This window comes from Xenopus laevis, chromosome 9_10L (genome assembly GCF_017654675.1).
Source record: "Xenopus laevis strain J_2021 chromosome 9_10L, Xenopus_laevis_v10.1, whole genome shotgun sequence".
Lineage (NCBI taxonomy): Eukaryota > Metazoa > Chordata > Amphibia > Anura > Pipidae > Xenopus > Xenopus laevis.
Window position 1 is genome coordinate 6,455,792 of NC_054387.1, and position 22,815 is coordinate 6,478,606.

General features: G+C 43.9%; 1 protein-coding gene across 3 annotated transcripts in view; it reads left to right on the forward strand.

Annotated features, from left to right (window-relative positions):
- LOC108700860 (protein TANC2) overlaps positions 1-22,815 on the forward strand; it is a 180,767-nt gene that overhangs the window by 33,698 nt on the left and 124,254 nt on the right. For 2 of the 3 annotated variants that reach the window (XM_018234875.2, XM_041577258.1), the window contains exon 2: positions 13,952-14,020. In XM_018234875.2, the coding sequence (XP_018090364.1) occupies positions 13,969-14,020 (52 nt within the window). In that variant the 5' untranslated portion in view covers positions 13,952-13,968. Of the gene's footprint in view, positions 1-8,610; positions 8,798-13,951; positions 14,021-22,815 lie in introns of those variants that run through there. The other variant, XM_041577257.1, reaches the window with a different exon arrangement.

A 22,815-nucleotide genomic window follows, 5' to 3' on the forward strand; every position in this document is an offset into this window, starting at 1 on the left:
ATTATGGAAGCACAATTGATTTAATGAGGGGAAAGCTCTCTTTCACAACATTCAATTCAACATTCATTTATTTGTATCCTGAATATTGTTGTTTAATGGATGGGAGACTCTCTTTCAAATAACAAAGGGCTTGTATATTCCTAACTAAGCCAAATTTAAATGGTGTAATTTATTTAGCCATTAGGCATTTTGCCTCTGCCTGGATCATTTCCTTGCTCCCTGTTCCGTGTCTTTCTTTCACTTCTTATTTATAACCACTAGGAGGACACTTATCTTTGGCGTGGCCAGCAGGATTAGCATTATTAATTAAACCTAATAGTGGGAGGAATTTCTATACAAATAGAACCTCTGCATGACTTTTATTCCATCTATTCCCATGAGTGTGAAAGCAACCTGATTTATGAACACTAGGGGAGCTGTTGCAATACCTGCCTATGCTTCAGCTATGTCCAGCAATATGGCATCTAATGTTCACTAATAATTACAGATTTGCGGGAAAGGAATATTCTGGGGCTGTACAGATGCGCCCATTGCATTCTAGAATATCCAATAAGAATGAGTCTGCTAAAAGAGCAGCACCCTGCCCACCTTCAGACACACTCTCGGCCATAACTGGGTCAGTGATGTTACATGACCCCCTTGTATCCCCAAATAAAATGGTAGATAAAGCATTATCAATAAGGCACTATTTGTGAGTAAGCAAGGATGAGCTAGAAACTGCCCACAGGGTGCCCATGGCTTTTGTGATTCATTTCATAGCAATTCCTCGACCAATGAAAGACATCGAAGACAGGAACATCGTTGTTCATGGGCTACGGCTACTGGATCTGTGGTCCTATAGCTACTCTGTACAGGTTTGCACAGGTATTTGTAATAATAAGTGCTAAATGTAATATATGGATTGAATAAATAACTGTTAGCATCTCTGTTCATGAGTGGCAATCCTATGGACTTACACCTGGTTCCGTGCAGTATACAGAGTACAGCACTCTGAGCTGATATAGAAAGGGTTAAAATAAACCCTTATGTGATGTGCTGGGCCTCACGGTGTAGTGGTAGTAGGGTGGTGTTTGCAGGGGGCTCATCCCCTGCTGGATGTGACAGATGGGCTGCAGATTAAGGATTATATAGTTTGTGTCTCAAGCCAACGCTCAGGTAAGAGCCAAACAGGGAGGCTAATTAGGAACCTGCAAAAGCGCCCCCCCCCCATTGTGGCAGTGTGGGATTTGGCACGCAGGGGGCTTAAATGGGCTTTGTTAGCAGGGGGAGAAGCATCTGAGGTTCCTCCAGCTGTTATACAACATAAGACTTTGGATGTATAAAAGCATTGGGCATCCTCTTGATATTATACAATGTGGTTACTACGGGAGTAGAGGCCTCTAGCAAAATATATACTGTGTCCCTAGCCTTCCTTGTTCCCCACTAGGCTTTCACTGTATGGCCCTATGTGGAATATAGGGGGAAAGACTTAATTCTCAACAGAGTCGGGATGGTTTATGTCACCTGCCCTGCTGGTTCTGACTCCAGAATCAAAGTAGCAGAAGCCAGCTAAATAACACAGCTGGAGGATGAACGGACTTCTCCTATATTGTTTCAAGAGTCAGAACCAGCAATAACCGAGTAATGCTTTCAGCTATAACGAAATTCAGAAACAGTTAAAACGTTCTAATAAATAAATACTGGAAGGAAGGACATCTTGCTTGTCCGTGTTAAGGGAACTGGCTGAGCTGATCCCGTTGGATTAGTCTCCCTGTATGAGGAGAAGGGACGCAGGCTCCTTTATCTGAATGGGAGGGATATTAATAGCTTGGGGCACCTGCTGCAAATGGATTATTTGGTGTTGAGTGATAGTACATTGGTATGTTTTGTGGAGAAAGTGAAAAGTGATTCCACAGAGCCTGTAAATAAACCTCACGCATTCAGCCAATAGTCTGCCCGAACATCCCATCTTGTCCCCTTAGGGGGGGAATAGATTAATATTACTTAGGCATATACTGCATGCAGTGGTTGCCATACTTGTAACGGAATATATGTGGAATGGCTTGTGCTGATTTACTACAGGCAGTATCCTGGGCAGGTGGGGTGCTGGGTATCTACCCATAATAATGAGCATCGGCAGAGTATATATTGTGGGGTGCAGTGGTGAGCTGTGCAGGGGGAGGAACTTGGGCATGGGGTGTTGGGCGATGATAAAAAACAGTAGTAGGTAGTTGGTACTACTAGATAGGTGCCCAATATATATGGATAGAGGCAAATGAGGCTCTGCTCTCTGTTCCCCTAAAGAAATAGGGAATGATAGTCTATAACATGGGTCCCCAACCTTTTTTCACTTGTGAGCCACATTCAATTCTAAAAAAGAGTTGGGCAACAGCCCAAGTATGAAAAATGTTCCTGGGGGTACAAGGGCTGTGATTGCCTATTTTGTGGACAGCAAGTCTAAAGGAGGTGCAGTACATCTGTTTTTTATGCAACCAAAACTTGTCTCCAAGCCTAGAATTCAAAAATAATCACCTGCTTTGAGGTCACTGGGAGCAACATCCAAGGGGTTGGTGAGTAGTGTGTTGCTCATGAGTCTCTGGTTGGGGATCACTGGTCTAAGAACAGAAACAACAATGGAAAGATTACTGTGTCGCTTTAGACTTCCAATATATATTGGGCCTGTGGAGGGTTTGTTAGGGCCTTGGCAAGTTGAAATCTCAGTCCTGAAATAGTTATGTGTGGCCCCCGCCAGGTTCGGAACTAAGAAGGAACTTTTCTGTGATTGGTAGCAAGTCCCTTCAGTCAGACACAGAGAAGCCAAGTTGGGTTGATTTGAATGTTTGGCCTCCACCAACAAGATAACCTGTAACATAAACCATTAAAGTGTCTGGAGATCTGCCAGTTCAACATCTCATTCCCAAACCCAAGGATTAACATAAAGTTGGACAAGGGGGGCCAATTAGATTTTACAGTATCTAGTGGGAACCTTCCCAAAAGAGCAGAGTCTGTTATAGCAGCAAAGGGGTGCTGCCCACTAGATGTTGGACCATTGGAGTTGCTTCCATTCAGCCACACGAGCATTAGTAAGGTTGGGCACTGATATTGGAGATCAGGGACAGCATTTGGGGTTCCAATTTATCCCACAGGGGTTCAGTTGGGTTGAGGTTATGGCTCTGAGCAACACGGATCTGGTCATCCCATCTCAGCTAACCCATTCTGTATGGATGTGGCTTTGTGCATAGAGGCATTATTGTGCTGAAACAGGAATGATCCTTCTCCAATCTGTTGCTATAAAGTGGGGCGTATGGACTTGTGGAAGAGATGTCAACATACGTTTTTTGGTCATGTATTGTGTCCTTGTCCAATGAGACTCCCTTCTGCTCTGAACAGATACCAGTAAGTAAAGGTGTTATTTTGTACCCGTTTCATGGTCCAGTAGTTTGCCGGATTGACCAGGGTGCTGCCTTGCTGAGTTGGCAGTTAGTATCTGCCCTTGTTTGCCTAGTTTTAGATTAACTTTACAAGCTGAGAAGTCTATTAAAGTGAAGGAATGGAGTTCAGATCCCATATCATTCTCTGTTATTGCTCAGTTTACCCTTTTTCCATTATATTGAACGTCACTCAAGTAAAAGGCAGATCCGAAATTTATTGGGTGGGAGGGGGAGTTAAATGAAATGCACCATTTTTCCTCTTGAAAAAAAATTCTTATCTGGGCTCCGAGCAGTAATTCCTTGCTGGTAAAGATACCGTGCCCTTCAGAATAGGGGGGAATTCATTCCGCCTGCTCTTCCTGGAAAGAGATAAGGATGTTACCATTCCGGCATGGAACACACAGATTAGCTGTGAAATGAATCTTCTTCTTGGGTACCACGTGTGTGGGAGCATCAGCCGGCCAGTGGGATTGTAAGGAATGCCAGCCTTTTGCACATCATTGAAACCAATGCCTTTTTAAAGGGTAAGTTCATCTTCAAATCCATGTTTAATGAATGTAGAGAGAGATGTTGTAACCATTTGTTAAGTGGTTTCCTTCAGTAATGAACAAAGAATGGTGGAGGGGTCCAAGGTGTGTGTGTGTGCTTGCAACATTATCGGAGCGCTGGCATTGAGGGGTAGTGCACTGTGCTGCCCCTTTAATCGCAAGCAATTTTTTTGCGTGTGCATTCAGTGAGTCATTTATAAGGAATCTGAATCATGTAAATCCAAATTACAGGCAGCAGGAAATTAAGCAGAACTTTATAGATTGTCAAACTTTTTTAGGGAATCCTGCCAACTCCCTTCTTAATGAAACGCCGAGGTCACGACACCCCCACCTCCGTGGCACAGTCGTGGCATTGCAGGTGAGCAAGCAAACGAGCGAATTAAAGCTCGCTTATAATTTAACATAATGACGCCGAGTGAAAAGTCGACGAAAGGAAGTTGGATCAGTTTAAATGCCTCGGAGCAGTGAATTCATGTAGTTTGGATGCATAATAAAGACTTTAGCTGGATGATGGGGTCGCTGCCTTAGATAAAGTCATACACATTGTTTCAGTCTTAACAAATAACTGCCCTTCATCAGGTGTCCTTGTTTCTCCAAGTGGACAGAAAATCCCGTCGGATCGCGGCCGCATCTATGCGTTGATGCAGTCCCGCGATCCGACCGCCCATTTGGGCATCGTTAGGATCCGATCGTTGGGCCCTAGGGCCCACGATCGGATCAGCCCGATATTGCCCACCTCAAGGTGGGCATATCGGAGGGAGATCCGCTTGTTTGGCGACATCGCCAAACGAGCGGATCTATCCATGTATGGCCACCTTAACAGGTCTGCCTTCTCTCTCTTCCGGGGCCCCAAATGGACGACCTTTGCTCTGCTCATCAGTCTGAGGATAAACCTAGTTTGCTGGTCGGGAGGCAGTTTTGGTAAATCCATTGTGTTGAGGGATTCTGGGATTTGTAGTTCAGTAACCATTGAATGACCCTTGCTTTGTTCCAAAGCTTTTGCCACCAAGTGCAGAGTCTGTGATTTTGCGGTACAGTCAGTGCACTTTAGTTGGTTGCCTATTGTAAGAGATCCTGGGCAATTCCTAGGATATTATTGGTTACCGATTCCAAAATAATTGTGATATTACTGATTATATGTCCCTTGTGCTATCACCTGCACAGGGCTATAATCAGCTGCTTTCATAACAAGCGCTCATGTCATTATATTTAGGCTTCTCTTGCTTTCTGCTTCTGCTGGATCGGGAAAATGATCTTGCACCTTTCCTTTTGGGACAATCCATTGTCACTGATCATTCCACTGCCAATATACGTTTTATTGCAACTGCAACTTTCCATCAAGCGCCCGACTTGACCTCAGGCGAACTTGTGCAATTGTTACAGGGCACATTGTGTCGTCTTTGTGTGGGGCTCCATGTGCTGGAAAAGGTTGTGCTTCTAAAAGGCAAGTGGTAATTATCATCCGTTGCTCTACTGGGAAGGGGCGGCCATTTACCATCAACTGTCATAATGTTGGAAAACTGCCGTTGCTCGTTGGAGATGAATAACCTGCCCTGACCTGTCACATTCATCTGCCATTTATCTGTCACCTGATATGCTGGTGTAACAGAGATTGTTTTCCTTCTTCGGTGCCCCTTATTTTTATTTTTTCTTACTCCATAATTTTTAATAGATTGCTAGGTCTGCACAATAGATTGTTTATTGCTGTAGTAGAGTGCTAGGATATCTGCCTGTTCTTTTCAGGGAATGTAAACCTTTTTTTCTAAGGCATTTGTTTCCAAATTAAGGTACAGCCCCCCTGTTGGGATTAGAGCAGTGGGAGGGGACTAAATCTGAAGCTCAGTTAGGGTAAAATTTGGGTAGAATGAGTAGTAACTTTTCTAGATTCCCCTGAAAGCCCATATTGATAGTGATTTAGGGTAAGATTTGGGTATAATTAGTAATAACTCTTCTAGATAAATCAGAGAGCTCAGCTTGATGGTGATTTAGGGTAAGATTTGGGTAGAATGAGTAGTAACTCTTCTACATAAACATGAGTGCTTAGCTTGATGGTGATTTAGGGCAAGATTTGGATAGAATGAGTAGTTACTCTTCTACATAAACCCAAGAGCTCAGCTTGATGGGGATTAAGGGTAAGATTTGGATAGAATGAGTAGTTAATCTTCTAGATCAACCTGAGACGCAGCTTGACGGTGATTTAGGATAAGATCTGAGTATAATGAGTAGTAACTGTAATGAAAGGTTACCCCCGCCGCATCCGTCCTGCTCCTTCTAGTGCCGGTTCTCCTAATGTGCGCAATGGCGCGAAATTCAAAGTATTTAAAGGGCCTTTGAATGAAAACACATTGCCCGTTGTTAGGTTCTATTTGGTAGTTCCTAGGTGCTTTATTCTATGTGATTCCTGTTTGATCTTCTGGTTTTGAATGCCTGTTACCTGACTATTCTGAACTCTGTATCCTGACCCATGCCTGCCTGTTTATTCTGACCTCTCCAATCTGATTATTGCCTATCTGATTTTTCTGACCTCTCCAAGCTGAACCTTGCCTGCCTGACTATTCTACGCTCTCCAATCCAGATCCTAGCCTGTCTGACCATTCCTTGAACTCTGCCTGAACCGACCCGGTCTGTTTTTGTAATCTGCTTGTGCTGGCCCGGCCTGCCTGTCCACGCTGATCTGTCTGGCCAATCTTCCATCCAGTATCCTTGGTGAAACGATTGTTCCCCTTTACTCATCCAGAACTTTTAGCTTTGCTCCTCTCTTAGTAAGATCTGGCGGCATCCAATTAGCTGAGGGCTCCTCCCGAGGTGAAAGGTGGCTGTTAAAGGCAGAAGCGAGAGCCGAGACCAGGGAGCCTAGCATTGGTTCTGGAATTAGGGTGCCAAACGTGACAGTAACTCTTCCGTGCCTCGTTTCTGCACGGTAAAACCGCACGTGTCTGGGGCCTTAAGGTGCCCATACATGGAGAGATCCGCTCGTTTGGCGATGTCGCCAAACGAGCGGATCTCCCTCCGATATGCACACCTTGAGGTGGGCAATATCGGCTGATCCGATCGTGGGCCCTAGGGCCCAACCATCGGATCCTAACAATGCCCAAACGGGCGGTCGGATTGCGGGACCGCATCAACGAATAGATGCGGCCACGATCCGACGGGATTTTCTGTCCCATCCGATCGAGATCTGGCCGACTTTCGGCCAGATCTCGATCGGTGAAGCCCGTCGTGGGGCCCCATACACGGGCCAATAAGCTGCCGACACGGTCTGTCGGCAGCTTTTATCGGCCCGTGTATGGCCACCTTAGGGTGAGATTTGAGTAGAATGACTACTAACTCTTCTAGTGAGATTTGGGTAGAAGGAGCATGAACTCTTTAAGATTTACTTGACAGTCCAAGTTTGTCGGACATTTATGGTTAGATTTAGGTAGAATGAGTAGTAGTAGGTCTAGATACACCTGAAAGCCTGGCTTTTAGGGTGAGATTTGGGGTAAAAACGTGTTTGCTACTCTAGGTATTCTTGCAACTATCACTGAATGACTGTTAAACCAATATTTCCCTGTATCTCTGTGGGGCCTTGATCAATGGTTGGGCCTCTAATGGGGGCTTGAACTGAATATGTCTAAAAACCACCGTAATCCTTCTGACTTGGCCCTCCAGAATATCATGCATGGGTGTATCTGATAATTGTGGGTTGAAAGGATTTGGGGCACAAAACTAGGTGGTGGCTGTGGGTTTGGGTGGATGGCAGAACCAGATGGAGGTATCGCTAGACCCTGTAGTGTTGTCATTTTTGAGCAAGTGTTTCTCCTTGGTAATGCAATTGGTTGGCCCCTCTGTGGTGTCACCAGTGGGTTTGGTACATGAGCTTGAGTGGGCTTGTGATGTGGGGTGTAGATATTGTGCCTCACACATCACTTCTCCAGACCATTGACCGCTTATTGGAGTAAGGGGCCTTTTTGATGACCTTGAGTGAGGACAGCATTTGCCTGTTGATGAGTTCTTCTGCTGGCAGAGAGTGTGAGTGGGTTTGTTTGCTACTTAGGTCTAGGCAGCTTTCTTCAATAAAATATGACATTTCTCAAGCTATAAAAACTTCTGTTTGACAAACAGATGTATTAAACATCTGGTGTTTTTAACACTTTTTGGAGCAAAGATTAAAATAGGACGAGGTGGTGGTGTTACAGCGAACTGCCTGGGGCAGTCGGTTATTGGATCTGGCAGTGAAACAGTTAAGCCTGGAGCGAGCAGAACTCGCATCTCTGGTTTCTTTATCCTTAAAGTCAGAAACATCCGCAGCGATCACATTGTTTTCATAGGCAGGAGGAAAAAATGCAGCAGCTCACATTTCGCTGAGCGCCCATTGATTCCGCAGCGCGTTGGGTACAGCTGTGTGTTTATTGGACAACATCGCTCCGTCATGGAACATTCTGTTTGTTTTCACTCGGCCCAAGTGTGGCTCATTCGGTGCATGCGAGCACCTGGGGATGGATTGCACCGGAGAGAGCGCTACTAGCGAGAGCGTTGGACAGGAGCACGAGGAAGGGACCGCTTGGCTGAAGTAGTGGTGGATTCAGGAGACAGCTCTGGGCAGAGACGAACTGTAAACAATAAGGTACAGTTGCTGCTGTTTGGGGCAGCTTCATTTAACAGGGTTTGTTGGGGGTTATAATTATATGTATTTATACTTTTGGCAAGGTGACTTTAGGTGCCTACAGAATGACTGCTCCCTGTTGTTGCAGTACCTACCTGAGATAGGATCTCCGACGGCTGTGACTGATGTCATTACTTGGTCTTTCATAGAAAGGAAAACTTGCCCTTTAATCTCGTCCCGTCTGCATGAAAGTGGTAGGTAGAGGAAAAGAAGATCCAGTTATCCTTGTCAGACCAGTTTGACATTTCTTCTGTCTGTTTTGTTCATATATTTTCTCTGTACGACTGAGATACAATGAATGAGCCCATTTAGCACAGGCCACAACCCCCAAACTTTCTTCTTCTTCTTTATTAATATAGTGGCAGAGGAGCTTACAATCTAAGGCCCCTATCCTATTCACATACATGCAATGGGCAATTTTTTTCGGAAGCCAATTAAACTGCCTATAGGCTTTTGGACCTTGAGGAAGGCCACCAGACACAGGGAGAAGATACAAACTGATTGCAGATAGTGCCCAGGCCAGAATTGAACCCAGGAACCAGCATTAGAAGGCTAAGCATTGCACAGTGTATTTAACCTGCTTTGTCTGATGAATGGTGGGCAACTGTTGATGCTGGGGAACCCTGGAGCTGCCACCACCACCGACAGTGGTTTGAGTCAGTAGGTGCCCCAAACTTGCACCAAATAAAGTGTGTTGCTGCCCCCATGGTGGATTTGGAGCAGTGGCAGGGGCCTGAAGCTCAGTTAGGCTGATATTCAATTATTAACTTTTCTAGATTCACCAAAGAGTGGATCTTTTCTCAATATGCCCACCTGAGATGTATGATATTGGGTTTTAATCAGATCGTTGACCATAGACTCAAACGTTTGGGTTACAACAGTGATTATACGAGCGTTTGGAGCAAGGACCACCTCAAATAGTTGATGCGGTCCTTGTTCTTCAGGGAAAATCAAACTTGCCCGGTCCAGGTCTGACTGTTGGTCTACTGGGTCAATGTCGGACTGGGGGTGCGGAGCCCACCGGGTGGCCATGACATGGGCCCCCACACCACCAACCTGGGCCCCCCGCCCCAGACACAACCCCTTTAAAAGCCCTCCCCACCCTTCATGTACCTTATTTTCCTGCAAGACACAAGACGATCAGGCCAGGAGGGGAGTGGGTCTGGGCCTGTCCTGGGTCTGCTGTACTAGCACCATGCAGGACTCTACTTCCTGGAAGCCATGCAGACCCACTAGGTGCAACCTGCATTAAATTTGCATCAAATCGCAAGGGTTGTTGCATCCAGTTTGGCTCGATTGGGGCTGTTGCAAATCAGAGCGGGGCTGGAATCATGGGACAAAGTTGAGACGCAAATCATTATATTGCACTTGCACTTTGCTCACTGCACTTGAGTTTGTAACTGGCCTCTTTAGTGTTGAAGACATGAGCCATAAACAGGGCAAATAATGACCAGAACCAACCGACCTGCCCAGTTTGTAGGGCGTCTGTCCAATAACAGAGCATGCAGCACAATATGTTCTATGTATCAACCACCGACTAATGGCCAATGTTTCATGACAAGCCAAGGACTTGGTCAGGTTGGACATACTTCTAAGACCTTTTCCTTCACCAACAGTCTTGTTCCTGTCAAAATATTTGCTGATCCAGACTTCGTTTTTACATTAAGTCAGCGCTTTGGCAGGGCTCACATAGAGGGAGGCGAGATTGCTTCCCCGCACCCTGCCCGGCACTTCATTTATCGTCTCTCTCTGCCTCCTACATGCAGAGATGAAACTGGCAACATTGCGTTGGGCTGTCCATGAATTACGTTCCTTCACGGCATGTCCTTTGACTTTGGTGACATACATACAAATCAGACGAGGCTTTGCTGGTGCTTGAGGAGATTGTTCAACCACGCAGATGGGGGTCTGTGCTAAAGCCTTTATAGATGTGCAAGTCTCCCCAGTGCATTGCCTTTGCCTCGCGGTGGCCAGACCCTTGCTGAGGGTGCCAGGTATCCTTTGCAGATGGAATGTGGAAATTGCCTTCTGAATGTGCACGGAAATAATCTGCCAGTCATTAAAAGAGCATAAAATGTGCGCTGGGTGGGTTTTTTTAGCCACACAGAAACAAAGAACGGTCTTATGAACTGGTGTGTGGTCTTCATTAATGTTAGGGGGGGCAGCCATATTGCCAGATAAAGACTTTCCACAGTTATATCTTTTTGCACCAACACAGTAATGCCACTATGTGTTGTTTTTATTTTACTTTTGTGCTTGTGTAATCGAAATATTAATTGGCTAATAATATTACCATTTAATTATATTTACTTACCCTCCAAGAAGGTTTAATAGCCCCAGGTCTGAATGTCTGGCTTTAAACATTCTTATCACTTGCTATAGCCCTGGAGGCATCGGATGCAGTTGTTTTTGGAATATTTTGGTTCAAGACCACCTTTGAGGTTATACTTTTACCCTGGTCTTTCCTTAGCTCATCACAAGGCGGGTAACTGTTACCTTTCTCTAGTTCCAGGGGTACCCAGGGCACAAAAAAAAACACTTACCCCAAATCTCCCCCTAACTGGCCTTCAGGCTGGGCCCCCTTAGCTCATAACAAGGTTACAGATATATAGAAACATTGGGGTGTCACGCTGCTATAGTTCCAGGGGTACCCAGGGCACAAATAAGCCCTCAACCCAAATCTCCCCCTAACTGACCTTCAGACTGGGCCCCCTTAGCTCATAACAAGGTTACAGATATATAGAAACATTGGGGTAACAGTCACCCTGCTATAGTTCTAGGGGTACCCAGGGCACAAATAAACACTCACCCCAAATCTCCCCCTAACTGACCTTCAGACTGGGCTCCCTTAGCTCATAACAAGGTTACAGATATATAGAAACATTGGGGTGTCACCCTGCTATAGTTCCAGGGGTACCCAGGGCACAAATAAGCACTCACCCCAAATCTCCCCCTAATTGACCTTCAGACTGGACCCCTTAGCTCATAACAAGGTTACAGATATATAGAAACATTGGGGTGTCACCCTGCTACAGTTCCAGGGGTACCCAGGACACAAATAAGCACTCACCCCAAATCTCCCCCTAACTGGCCTTCAGGCTGGGCCCCCTTAGCTCATAACAAGGTTACAGATATATAGAAACATTGGGGTGTCACCCTGCTATAGTTCCAGGGGTACCCAGGGTACATATAAGCGCTCACCCCAAATCTCCCCCTAACTGACCTTCAGGCTAGGCCCCCTTAGCTCATAACAAGGTTACAGATATATAGAAACATTGGGGTGTCACCCTGCTATAGTTCCAGGGGTACCCAGGGTACATATAAGCGCTCACCCCAAATCTCCCCCTAACTGACCTTCAGGCTGGGCCCCCTTAGCTCATAACAAGGTTACAGATATATAGAAACATTGGGGTGTCACCCTGCTATAGTTCCAGGGGTACCCAGGGTACATATAAGCGCTCACCCCAAATCTCCCCCTAACTGACCTTCAGGCTAGGCCCCCTTAGCTCATAACAAGGTTACAGATATATAGAAACATTGGGGTGTCACCCTGCTATAGTTCCAGGGGTACCCAGGGTACATATAAGCGCTCACCCCAAATCTCCCCCTAACTGACCTTCAGGCTGGGCCCCCTTAGCTCATAAGGCTACAGAACTATAGAAGCATTGGGGTAACAGTCACCCTGCTATAGATCCAGGGGTACCCAGGGTACAAATAAACACCCCAAATCTCCCCCTAACTGACCTTCAGACTGGGCCCCCTTAGCTCATAACAAGGTTACAGATATATAGAGCAAATCATAGACTTTCTAGACTAAGTTAATGCTGACAGTATCTCAGATGATATCCCTCAGTGACAAATATAATGGATTGCTGAAATTAAAAGTAATCTTCCATAAGCCTCATGGTGACAGCGCTCTGACTTATGGGCAAAGCCCAGGAAAAGCCTTAAGCAGAATTGTATGACATTCAGAGAAGGTATCGGAGCATCTCTTATATTTAAGTAAAGGATGAGCGCAGAGCTTGTCCAGTAGTAATGGCCAGTAGAGGACCTCGCTTTGCACATATTTCATTGTTTTGCTCCATTCTATGATCCATTGATCGCTTTCTGTGAATTGTCTATAAAAGAAACTATTTGCTCTGCCCAAGGCCTTGTGTTGGAGGGCCCCACCTTGTAGTTCAGTACCCGGAAGGCCTACTTCTCTTGTAGTGACGCTCCATGGACCTGTGATTCATTAATTCATTTATAGATCACACGGCAGAACTGACAGACCAAGTTGGCAGTTTGTTGGGTCTTGCCGATGGGCCCTGGCTCTCCATTCATAGCAACAGAATATAATATATGTATGGGACCTGTTATCCAGAATCCTTGGGACCTGGGGTTTTCCAGATAATGGATCTTTCCATAATTTGGATCGTTATACCTTAAATTTACTAGAAAATCATATAAACATTAAATAAACCCAATAGGCTGGTTTTGCCTCCAATAAGGATTGATTATATCTTAGTTGGGATCAAGTACAGGTATGGGACCCATTATCCAGAAAGCTCCGAATTATGGCAAGGTCGTCTTCCATACACTCCATTTTATTCATTATCCAAAAATAATGTCCTTTTTCTCTGTAATAATAAAACAGTAGCTTGTACTTGATCCCAACTAAGATATAATTAATCCTTATTGGAGGCAAAACCAGCCTATTGGCTTTATTTAATGTTTACATGATTTTCTAGTAGACTTCAGGTATGGAGATCCTAATTATGGAAAGATCCATTATCCGGAAAACCCCAGGTCCAGAGCATTCTGGATAACCGATCCCATACCTGTACAAGTGACTGTTTTATTATTACAGAGAAAAAAGGAAATTGTTTATGGATTCTATGGGAAACAGCCTTCACGGAATTTGGAACTTTCTGGATAATGGGCTTCCGGCAGGCCTGGACTGGCAATCTGTGGGTTTGGCAAATGCCAGAGGGGCTGCTGTAAGATGCCATAGACAGTCACTATATTTAAGGTTGATGGCAGTTTGGACCTCTCTGTACCTGAAATAACAAGGCCTATTGTGATCAGTCCAGACATGGTTTCTGGATAAAGGATCCCATACCTGTACTTTCAATTGTACACGGTTATGATCCTGTTATTTCCCAGAATTCTGATTCCAGAAGTTTCCCGGGCAGAGCGAGGCTCAGAAATAGCTGTAGGAATGCAGAGCGTCAGCGGCGTGCCGAGAATTAAATGAGACCCATTGTTTTCTGATGAGAATTATTTAAAACAGGTGTAGGGGGCAGGAGGGGGGTAAATGTTCTGGAAATGCACATTTTTCTGATTTTTCCTCTCTTTGTGGCTTGCAGGAGCGGTGGCGCTGTGCATGGAGGGATTTGTAGAGAAGAAGCAAATCAGCCCCGGTCATTCTGCACAAGGTAGGCCAACCGCAGAGCCGCCGCGCAGCTTCCGCACGGGTCTAATAAAGCTCTATTCATTCCTGCCTCAACCGATTCCCATTTAAATGCACAAACCCCATGCGCTGTGGGAGTTCTGCCTTTTATAATGCCACTGGCATTTTAAAAAAAAAGTATGAAAATTAAGGAAAAAAAAATACTGCTAAATGTGGGCAATTTTCTCCACCAATGTTATATATGTGAACATCTGCTCCTATTGACTGTTCTACAGCCGTTATTAAAGCACTGAACTCCAGCAGTGTGCAATCAAAGGCTGCTAGGGCATGCTGGGAGTTGTAGGCGCTGGGTTCATATAGGTAGGCTCTGTTTTTAGGAATTCAACACAGGGCACTGTTGTGGAGCCTAATACCTATATAACTATGTAACTATACAACTATATACCTATACACCAATATAACTATGTACCTACATAACTATATACCTATATATCTATATACCTTTATACCAGTACAAGTATATACCTCTATAACTATATACCTCTAAAACTATATACCAATATAACTATATATCTATATACCCCTATAACTATATAACTATCTATATCCCCTATAACTATATACCTCTATTTCTATATACCTCTGTAACTATATATCTTTATAACTATATACCAATATACCTTTATACCTCTATAACTATATACCTCTATAACTATATAACTATATACCTATATATCTATATACCAATATAACTATATACCGATATAACTATATACCTCTATAACTATATACCTCTATAACTATATATCTATATACCTCTATAACTATATACCAATATAACTACTGTATATATCTGTATAACTATATACCTTTGTACCTTTATACCTATATAACTATATATCTATATACCTCTATAACTATATACCAATATACCTTTATACCTATATACCAATATAACTATATACCAATATACCTTTATACCTATATACCTCTATAACTATATACCAATATAACTATATACCTCTATAACTATATACCGATATAACTATATACCGATATAACTATATACCGATATAACTATATACGGATATAACTATATACGGATATAACTATATACGGATATAACTATATACCGATATAACTATATACCGATATAACTATATACCGATATAACTATACAACTATATATCTACCTTTATACCTATAAAACTATATCACTCCAGGTGCAGCTGTTTGTTGAACCTGAAGTCCTAGAACCCATTCAGGTCCAAAAGGGTTTTCAATTATTTGCCTTCTTCTGACTCTTTCCAGATTTCACATGGGGGTCACTGACCCCATCTAAAAAAACAAATGCTGTGTAAGGCTACACATCTTTCTATCCAGGCCTCTCCTATTCATATTCCAGTCTCTTATTCAAATCAGTGCATGGTTGCTGTGGTAAGTTGAACCTTAGCAACCAGATGGCTGAAATTGCAAACTGGAGAGCTTCTGAATAAAACACTTAATCAAAATACACAAATAATACAAAATGAAAACCAACTACAAATTGTTTCAGAATATCCCTCTCTACATCACTAAAAGGTTAATACTAAAAGTTAATCTAAAGGTGTTTACATTTTTTTTATTATTTGAGGTTTTTGAGTTATTTAGCTTTTTATTCAGCAGCTCTTCAGTTTGCAATTGCAGCAATCTGGTTGCTAGGGTCCAAATTACCCCAGCAACTGTGCGTTGATGTGAATAAGAGACTGGGATATGAATAGGAGAGGCCTGAATAGAAAGATGAGGAATAAAAAGTAACAATAAATATTAGCCTTACAGAGCATTTGTTTTTTAGATGGGGGTCAGTGACCCCCATTTTACAGTCAGGAAAAACCAAAGAGGAAGGCAAATAAATATAAAAGGGAAATAATGAAGGCCAATAGAAAAGTTGCTTAGAATTAGCCATTCTGTAACATACAAACAGTTAAATTAAAGGTGAAGCCCCCGTTCAGCGTAGGCAAGTTGCCCGTTCAGATGCTGATGCTCCTGGGCAGACTGTTACGGGACCGTTCAACCTTTAATGACAAATTCATAATTTATCAGTCTGGGAACGTGTATAAAATCCTTGGCTTCCTGAGGGGACAGAGAACTGATTCATCCCTGGTACATCGCCAACACCTGCCGTATCAGACGCCCGCTCTCCCTCCTGTGCCAACGAGTGACGTCACAATGTTAAATGAATGAAGCAGACGGACGAGGCAGGATGTTTGCTACGGATTTTATGGAGGGGACGGGGGTGGATATATAATTTGGTGGCCTTACTGCCAAATAATTGTATTATTAAAGAAATGATCATAAAATATTAATGTATAGTGTCCCTTTAATATCAGGTATGGCAGCTCCCAGCTATGTGTGCAAATACAATATATTAACTTTGCACTTGAGAAAATAACGCCGAACACAGAGCTGAAAGGGTTAACTGTATTTCCTTATGGCTCCCAATCAGCCGTTTGCTTTGCCCATAACTCCATTCATAAATACACAGTCATTTAGCAGTGAGTCTGATTTCCATTACAGCCCGGCCTTTAATAACTGCTGAGGGCAACTTTCTGTATGGGAGGAGGGTTAACCCTTTACGTACATAAAATGCTGACTGGCGACTTTCTCAAACATCAATCTCCTGACTGGCAGTTGCACTCAAGTCTATAGTGGGGGGAGATCTCGAGTGTGGGTTTTGTTCCTTCACTCATTGTGCAACAAATCCAAAATATTTATAGAAATGTATAGTGGACATTTGGTTTGAGTTCCAAATATTTGCTGGTTATGTTGCTCCAATTGTATATTCTCCTCAATAGCTTGTGTCCCACAACCACAAGGTTTCCCCTGCAGGAGAGATGAGCTACAAAAGACTGTGAGTTTATCTGATTTAATCCTGTAATTATGGAAATGTGGGGGCTGTTTGTCCCCCAAGGCCTTGACGCTAAACACCTGGTGGGTGTAGGTGCAGCACATGAATAGTTTAGGAGCTTTCTCTTCCCATATGGCTTTGCTATTGTTTAACCCAGGAATATTTAAGTAAGTCCAGTGATGGTAGATAATGGTTGATAAGGAAAGTGTTTGTGGGACATCAGGAAGAAGAAAGGGGAGAGTGCAGAAAAGGAGAGGAAAGTGTAGGGAATGAGACAAAAGAGAGTGTCGGGAAGGAGTGAAGAAGAGAGTGTCGGGAAGGAGTGAAGAAGAGAGTGTCGGGAAGGAGCGAAGAAGAGAGTGTCGGGAAGGAGCGAAGAAGAGTGTCGGGAAGGTGTGAAGAAGAGAGTGTCGGGAAGGAGCAAAGAAGAGAGTGTCGGGAAGGAGCGGAGACGAGAGTGTCGGGAAGGAGCGGAGACGAGAGTGTCGGGAAGGAGTGGAGACGAGAGTGTCGGGGAGGAGTGGAGACGAGAGTGTCGGGGAGGAGTGGAGACGAGAGTGTCGGGGAGGAGTGGAGACGAGAGTGTCGGAAAGGAGCGGAGACGAGAGTGTCGGGAAGGAGCGGAGACGAGAGTGTCGGGAAGGAGCGGAGACGAGAGTGTCGGGGAGGAGTGGAGACGAGAGTGTCGGGGAGGAGTGGAGACGAGAGTGTCGGGGAGGAGTGGAGACGAGAGTGTCGGGGAGGAGTGGAGACGAGAGTGTCGGGGAGGAGTGGAGACGAGAGTGTCGGGAAGGAGTGGAGACAAGAGCGTCGGAGGAGTGGAGAACAGATTGTTGGGAAGGAGTGGAGAACAGAATGCACAGGAGAAGAAGAGAGTGGTGGGAAGGAGTGGGGAAGAGAGTGGTGGGAAGGAGTGGGTAAGAGAGTGGTGGGAAGGAGTGGAGAAGAGAATGTAAGGGAGAAGAGGAGAAGAGAATGTAAGGGAGAAGAGGAGAAAAGGAGAGAGTGTAGGAGAGGAGGGAGAAGAGAGTACAAAGACAAAGAAGGAAATCAATTCATATCTCGCAACACAAGGAACTTTTGTGCCCCGTAGGTTTAATTAGAAAGATGCTTGTTAGAGTTTCCAGCGCTGTGAGCTCATTCACAATTTAGGGAATAAGTGTTCCAATATATCTGACTTTGGGATTTGTTGCCCCAGCCAATATCTTGACTATTCTCACCCATATTTAAACCATTTGTCCCTTTCTGTGAGTTAAGGCCTATGATTACATGCGGAGGGAAAGAATTGGGAGGCTCCTTGCCCCTGGGCTGCTCTATGTTCTGTAATTACCAGAATTTATTAATTGATCCTCATTAATACTCCTATGAAGGGAGTGGACTAGTGTCTGAGAGCTGGCCCTGTCCTACTCTACACAATGGGCCTCCTTCATTATTCATGTGCAAATTGCACTCGTTTTTATATAATTAGCACCTCTGGCCTATGTACTTCTTGCTCCCCATTTGCAACTCTTTGAATTAAAGAAAATGTGAGTCTGTTGATTTATACAGACAAGAGTGTATGCACTGTACACACACACACACACACACACACACACACACACACTCTCTCTCTCTCTCTCCTTGCTGGTAAATTTGGAATGTCCCCTCATTCCCTGAACTGATTCTTCATTTGACTTAAATTCAAGATTTGACTTAAATTCAAGATCTCCCACGTCACCCCGATATTAAAAAGCTCCCCACCAGCCCCAGATTCAGCCATTTCTTGCCCCTGGGACCTCACTCGCTTGCCCCTGGGACAACAATCGCCACCTGCCTCTAGTGTGAACTGGCACTGGGTATATGGAAAAGTTCAGACCACACCTGCCCACAAAAGTTTTATTGTTAAAGTCTGCCTGAGCCCTCCCGGGTAAACCCGTGGCTACTGTGAGTTTTGGCTTGGTCTGCACATCACTAGCGGCAACCCTTCTCCTCACTTGCCCTTGTAAGGGGTTTCCAAAACTCAATCATTTATTATAGTGTCCCTAGGCAGAACCGCCAGCATTGATCCAATATAGTATAAAGCAGGGGTCCCCAACCTTTTTTTACCCGTGAGCCACATTTAAATATAAAAAGAGTTGGGGAACAACACAAGCATGAAAAAGTCCCTTGGGGTGCCAAATAAGGGCTGTGATTGGCTATTTGGTAGCCCCTATGTGGCCTGGCAGCTACAGGAGACTCTATTTGGCACTATACTTAGTTTTTATGCAATTAAAACTTGCCTCCAAGCCTGGCAATTAAAAATAATCACCAGCTTTGAGGACACCGAGAGCAACATTCAAGGGGTTGGAGAGTAACATGTTACTCACAAGCTACTGGTTGGGGAAAAGGATTCTCATTGTGGATGCTACTTTAACCCTTACTGTGACTTGTGGAGCTGCTTGAACAGTGCACAGGACCCAGGGGTCTTTTTAATACCCCTGGTTCTCCCCTACAACTACACAATTACCCCAAAAATGAAGCTTCATTGCTCCCCTGGGTAATGGTGTTCCTAAAAAGCAGATTAAAATGTGCAGCTCGGATTCCGAGCCGCCAAAAAGAAGCTGCGTTGTCTCCTCTGGCACAAGCCTAGCGCTGGCATTATCAGAGGGCACCACACAAATGCCGTCGGAAGCTCCACAAGCTGTGACTTTTGCTTCCTCAGATGCTTCTCTCTGTCTCTTGCCAAACACTCCCCCCTATTCACGGGGTGCACAATAGTTCCGACTGTCGCTCACTTGTATCTGGAGAGCATTCGGCTGATTTAACGCTTCCCGGCCTCGCTGCGCACACACTGGCTCCTCAGTTTCACCGACTTTATCTCCTCTTGTGCGTTTGTCACACTCCGTGTCTCCAAGGTTCCGGAAATGGTTTCCAAGAGCAATCACTGCTGTATAATTTGCTGTTTTATAACATGGCTCATCAGCTCCGAATGATGTCAGAGAAGCCCATGTCCTTCCCGTGCCGAGAATTATCCTCCCTTTTATCTGCAGTAGAGAAACCGCTCAGAAATCTGTGTCGCTCCCTGTCCTACTTCTCTTTCAGTCAAATTTATATGTAGATGGATGTTGCATTGTGCACAGTGCCGACTAAACTGCCTCCAGGGCTGACAATTACTGTACCTACTACTTCTGGAAACAGAGAAATTCACTTGAGAAGTTGGATAGTTGCCTGTATCCTTGTCATGAAACATTGTTTATACCTTGATTTGCCAGATAAAGGGACCACTTCCAGTCCAGCCTCACCTTACTGAAGTCCTAACATCTGTAATTTCTAATATCCTTATCATTTACAGTAGGGGGTACATTATCCCTTATAATACATGAGTGATACTCAGAGTTCCCTGTATAACTCAACCTGCAGCCTTGTGCCTTTATATGGTCACAGAACAACCCCTCAGTGACTTCTAATATCCTTATCATTTACAGTAGGAGGTACATTATCCCTTATATTACATGAGTGATACTCAGAGTTCCCTGTATAACTCAGCCTGCAGCCTTGTGTCTTTATATGGTCACAGAACAACCCCTCAGTGACTTCTAATATCCTTATCATTTACAGTAGGGGGTACATTATCCCTTATAATACATGAGTGATACTCAGAGTTCCCTGTATAACTCAGCCTGCAGCCTTGTGCCTTTATATGGTCACAGAACAACCCCTCAGTGACTTCTAATATCCTTATCATTTACAGTAGGGGGTACATTATCTTACACGCGCGACACTATATCCACTATATCTTAGTCCATGGATATTTCATTCTAGAGGGAGTATTTACCCTTTACATTTGTCATGCTTGAGATAATGTGGACGTTTGTTGCAGAAAAAGAATTAAAAATAAAAAAATGACATATTAAAGATAACTTATTTAAGAAACGTGCCTTTTCTGCGTTTATTTAGTGCTGCGTGTGATTAAAGTTTTTTTCCCCCCATTTCGCACGTATTCGCAATAAAGCCCGCGGCTCGCTGCCATCTGTCTCCCAAGGCTCAGTAAACCATTTTAGTGGATAAATAGCGCAGAAATGAGAAGATGAAAATAACGATAACGCTCTGTTTTGTTTTTTTTACGAGAAATTCTGTCCACATAAACGGCGTTGATTTATTTCCCAATTGGAATAATGGCCCAGCAGAACGTTAAGGAAAGCGCCGCCTTTAAATTGCCACGAGACGTTTGCCGTGTTATGGGATATTAAGTGGCGGCTGTGCAGTCCCTGCTGAATATATTTCAGGGTGAACTTCCCCTTTAAAAACTCTACAGGAATCATGATGGATGCGCTTGTGTCTAATGCTTTTTCTATGCTAAATATAATATTTTTGCTATTTATCCTCGAGTCCCATTTATTCATTGGTTATGGCTTTTATCTGTGCCGTGATGGATGCCTTTAATATCTCTCAGTATCCGCGGTTTCCCTTTAAAACGCAGTGTCCTGCCTTCCTACCTCTGTGGGTTGTTGGACCACTACTAATGCCATTGTCATTTAAAGGGGAAGTCTCTCTTATGTTTAAGATGATGACTCATTTCACAGACATGCACTGTTGCTGTTCCTATTGCAACTGTCAGTTGCCTGACAGTTAGAAAGCCTAACAAGTGACTTCTCTTGCCGGTCCCTGATCTCATTGGTTGCACCAGCTAAAAAAATATGTCTGCGTAGCCCCGTGACATAGTTACAATATCTCAGAATCATTCATGCTTGATGTTTTGCCATCACATTAAAGGGGAAGTAAAATGAATAGGGGAAGGCTAATAAAATCCTGCCTAATGAAAGAAATCCTAGTATATATATATTGAACACACCGTTATAAAAGTGTAAATGTAATTGATATTGGAAGCCGTAACTGTGCCTTCCTGTTCTCTGCACTGCTGGTTCTGACTGTTGAAACAATGTAGCAGAAGCCAGTGATTGTAATGAATGTGTATTGGGAAGCTGCTTAGAATCACATTACGTTGCAATCGGCTGGGATTTGGCTTTATTTTGTGCTTTATGTTTTTTGTGGCCGGCCAACAAATGGGATTCGCTGGAAAAATGCCGTATTGGGTGCTAGATGTCTCCTATAGGGAGGGTGCCGGGAGTGTGTATGGGAGATAACTGCCTGTATGGGGGGGAGGTGGCAGTTTTGGAGATAATGGATTGCTGGAGGGTTGGCATGTGTCTGTTGGAGAAGGTTTTACAAATTACTTTGCCCTTATCTAAAATACAATACATAGACTCTATTTTATCCAAATTATCCAAATTTTTAAAACTGATTTCCTTTTTCTGTGTAATAATAAAACAGTCGCTTGTACTTGATCCCAACTAAGATATAATTAATCCTTATTGGAAGCAGAACCAGCCTATTGGGTTTATTTCATGTTTACATGATTTTCTAGTATGGAGGTAGAAATTACAGAAAGATCCCTTATCCGGGAAACCCCAGGTCCTGAACATTCTGTATAACAGATCCTGTACCAGAAAGCTGATGGTAAGAGGGGAGGGGTTCTGTACAAACTTGCTAGAGAAGGACTGTAATCATCTGTTTATGGAGATGAGATTTTACTAACATGCTTGGTACATTTTGCCTTGATTTTTGGCCATATATTGGTAAGACAGGCCTTCAATTTTGCTCCCTACATTGACCAATAAGATGGTTACTAGAGTCCAAATTCCCCTAGCAACCATGCACTGATTTGAATAAGGGACAGGAATATGAATAGGAGAGGCCTGAATTAGAGTCCTGCAGCAGGTCGGGTACCCACAGGTTACCCGTAAAAACCTGCCGGTAGAAGTTCCGGGTATAGACTAGGGTTGGCGGTTCTGCGGGATAGCGATTTTTACTTTTATACATACATTTGTAGCCTTACAGAGCATTTGTTTTTCAGATGGGGTCAGTGACCCCCATTTGAAAGCTGGCAAGAGTTAGAAGAAGAAGGCGAATCATTC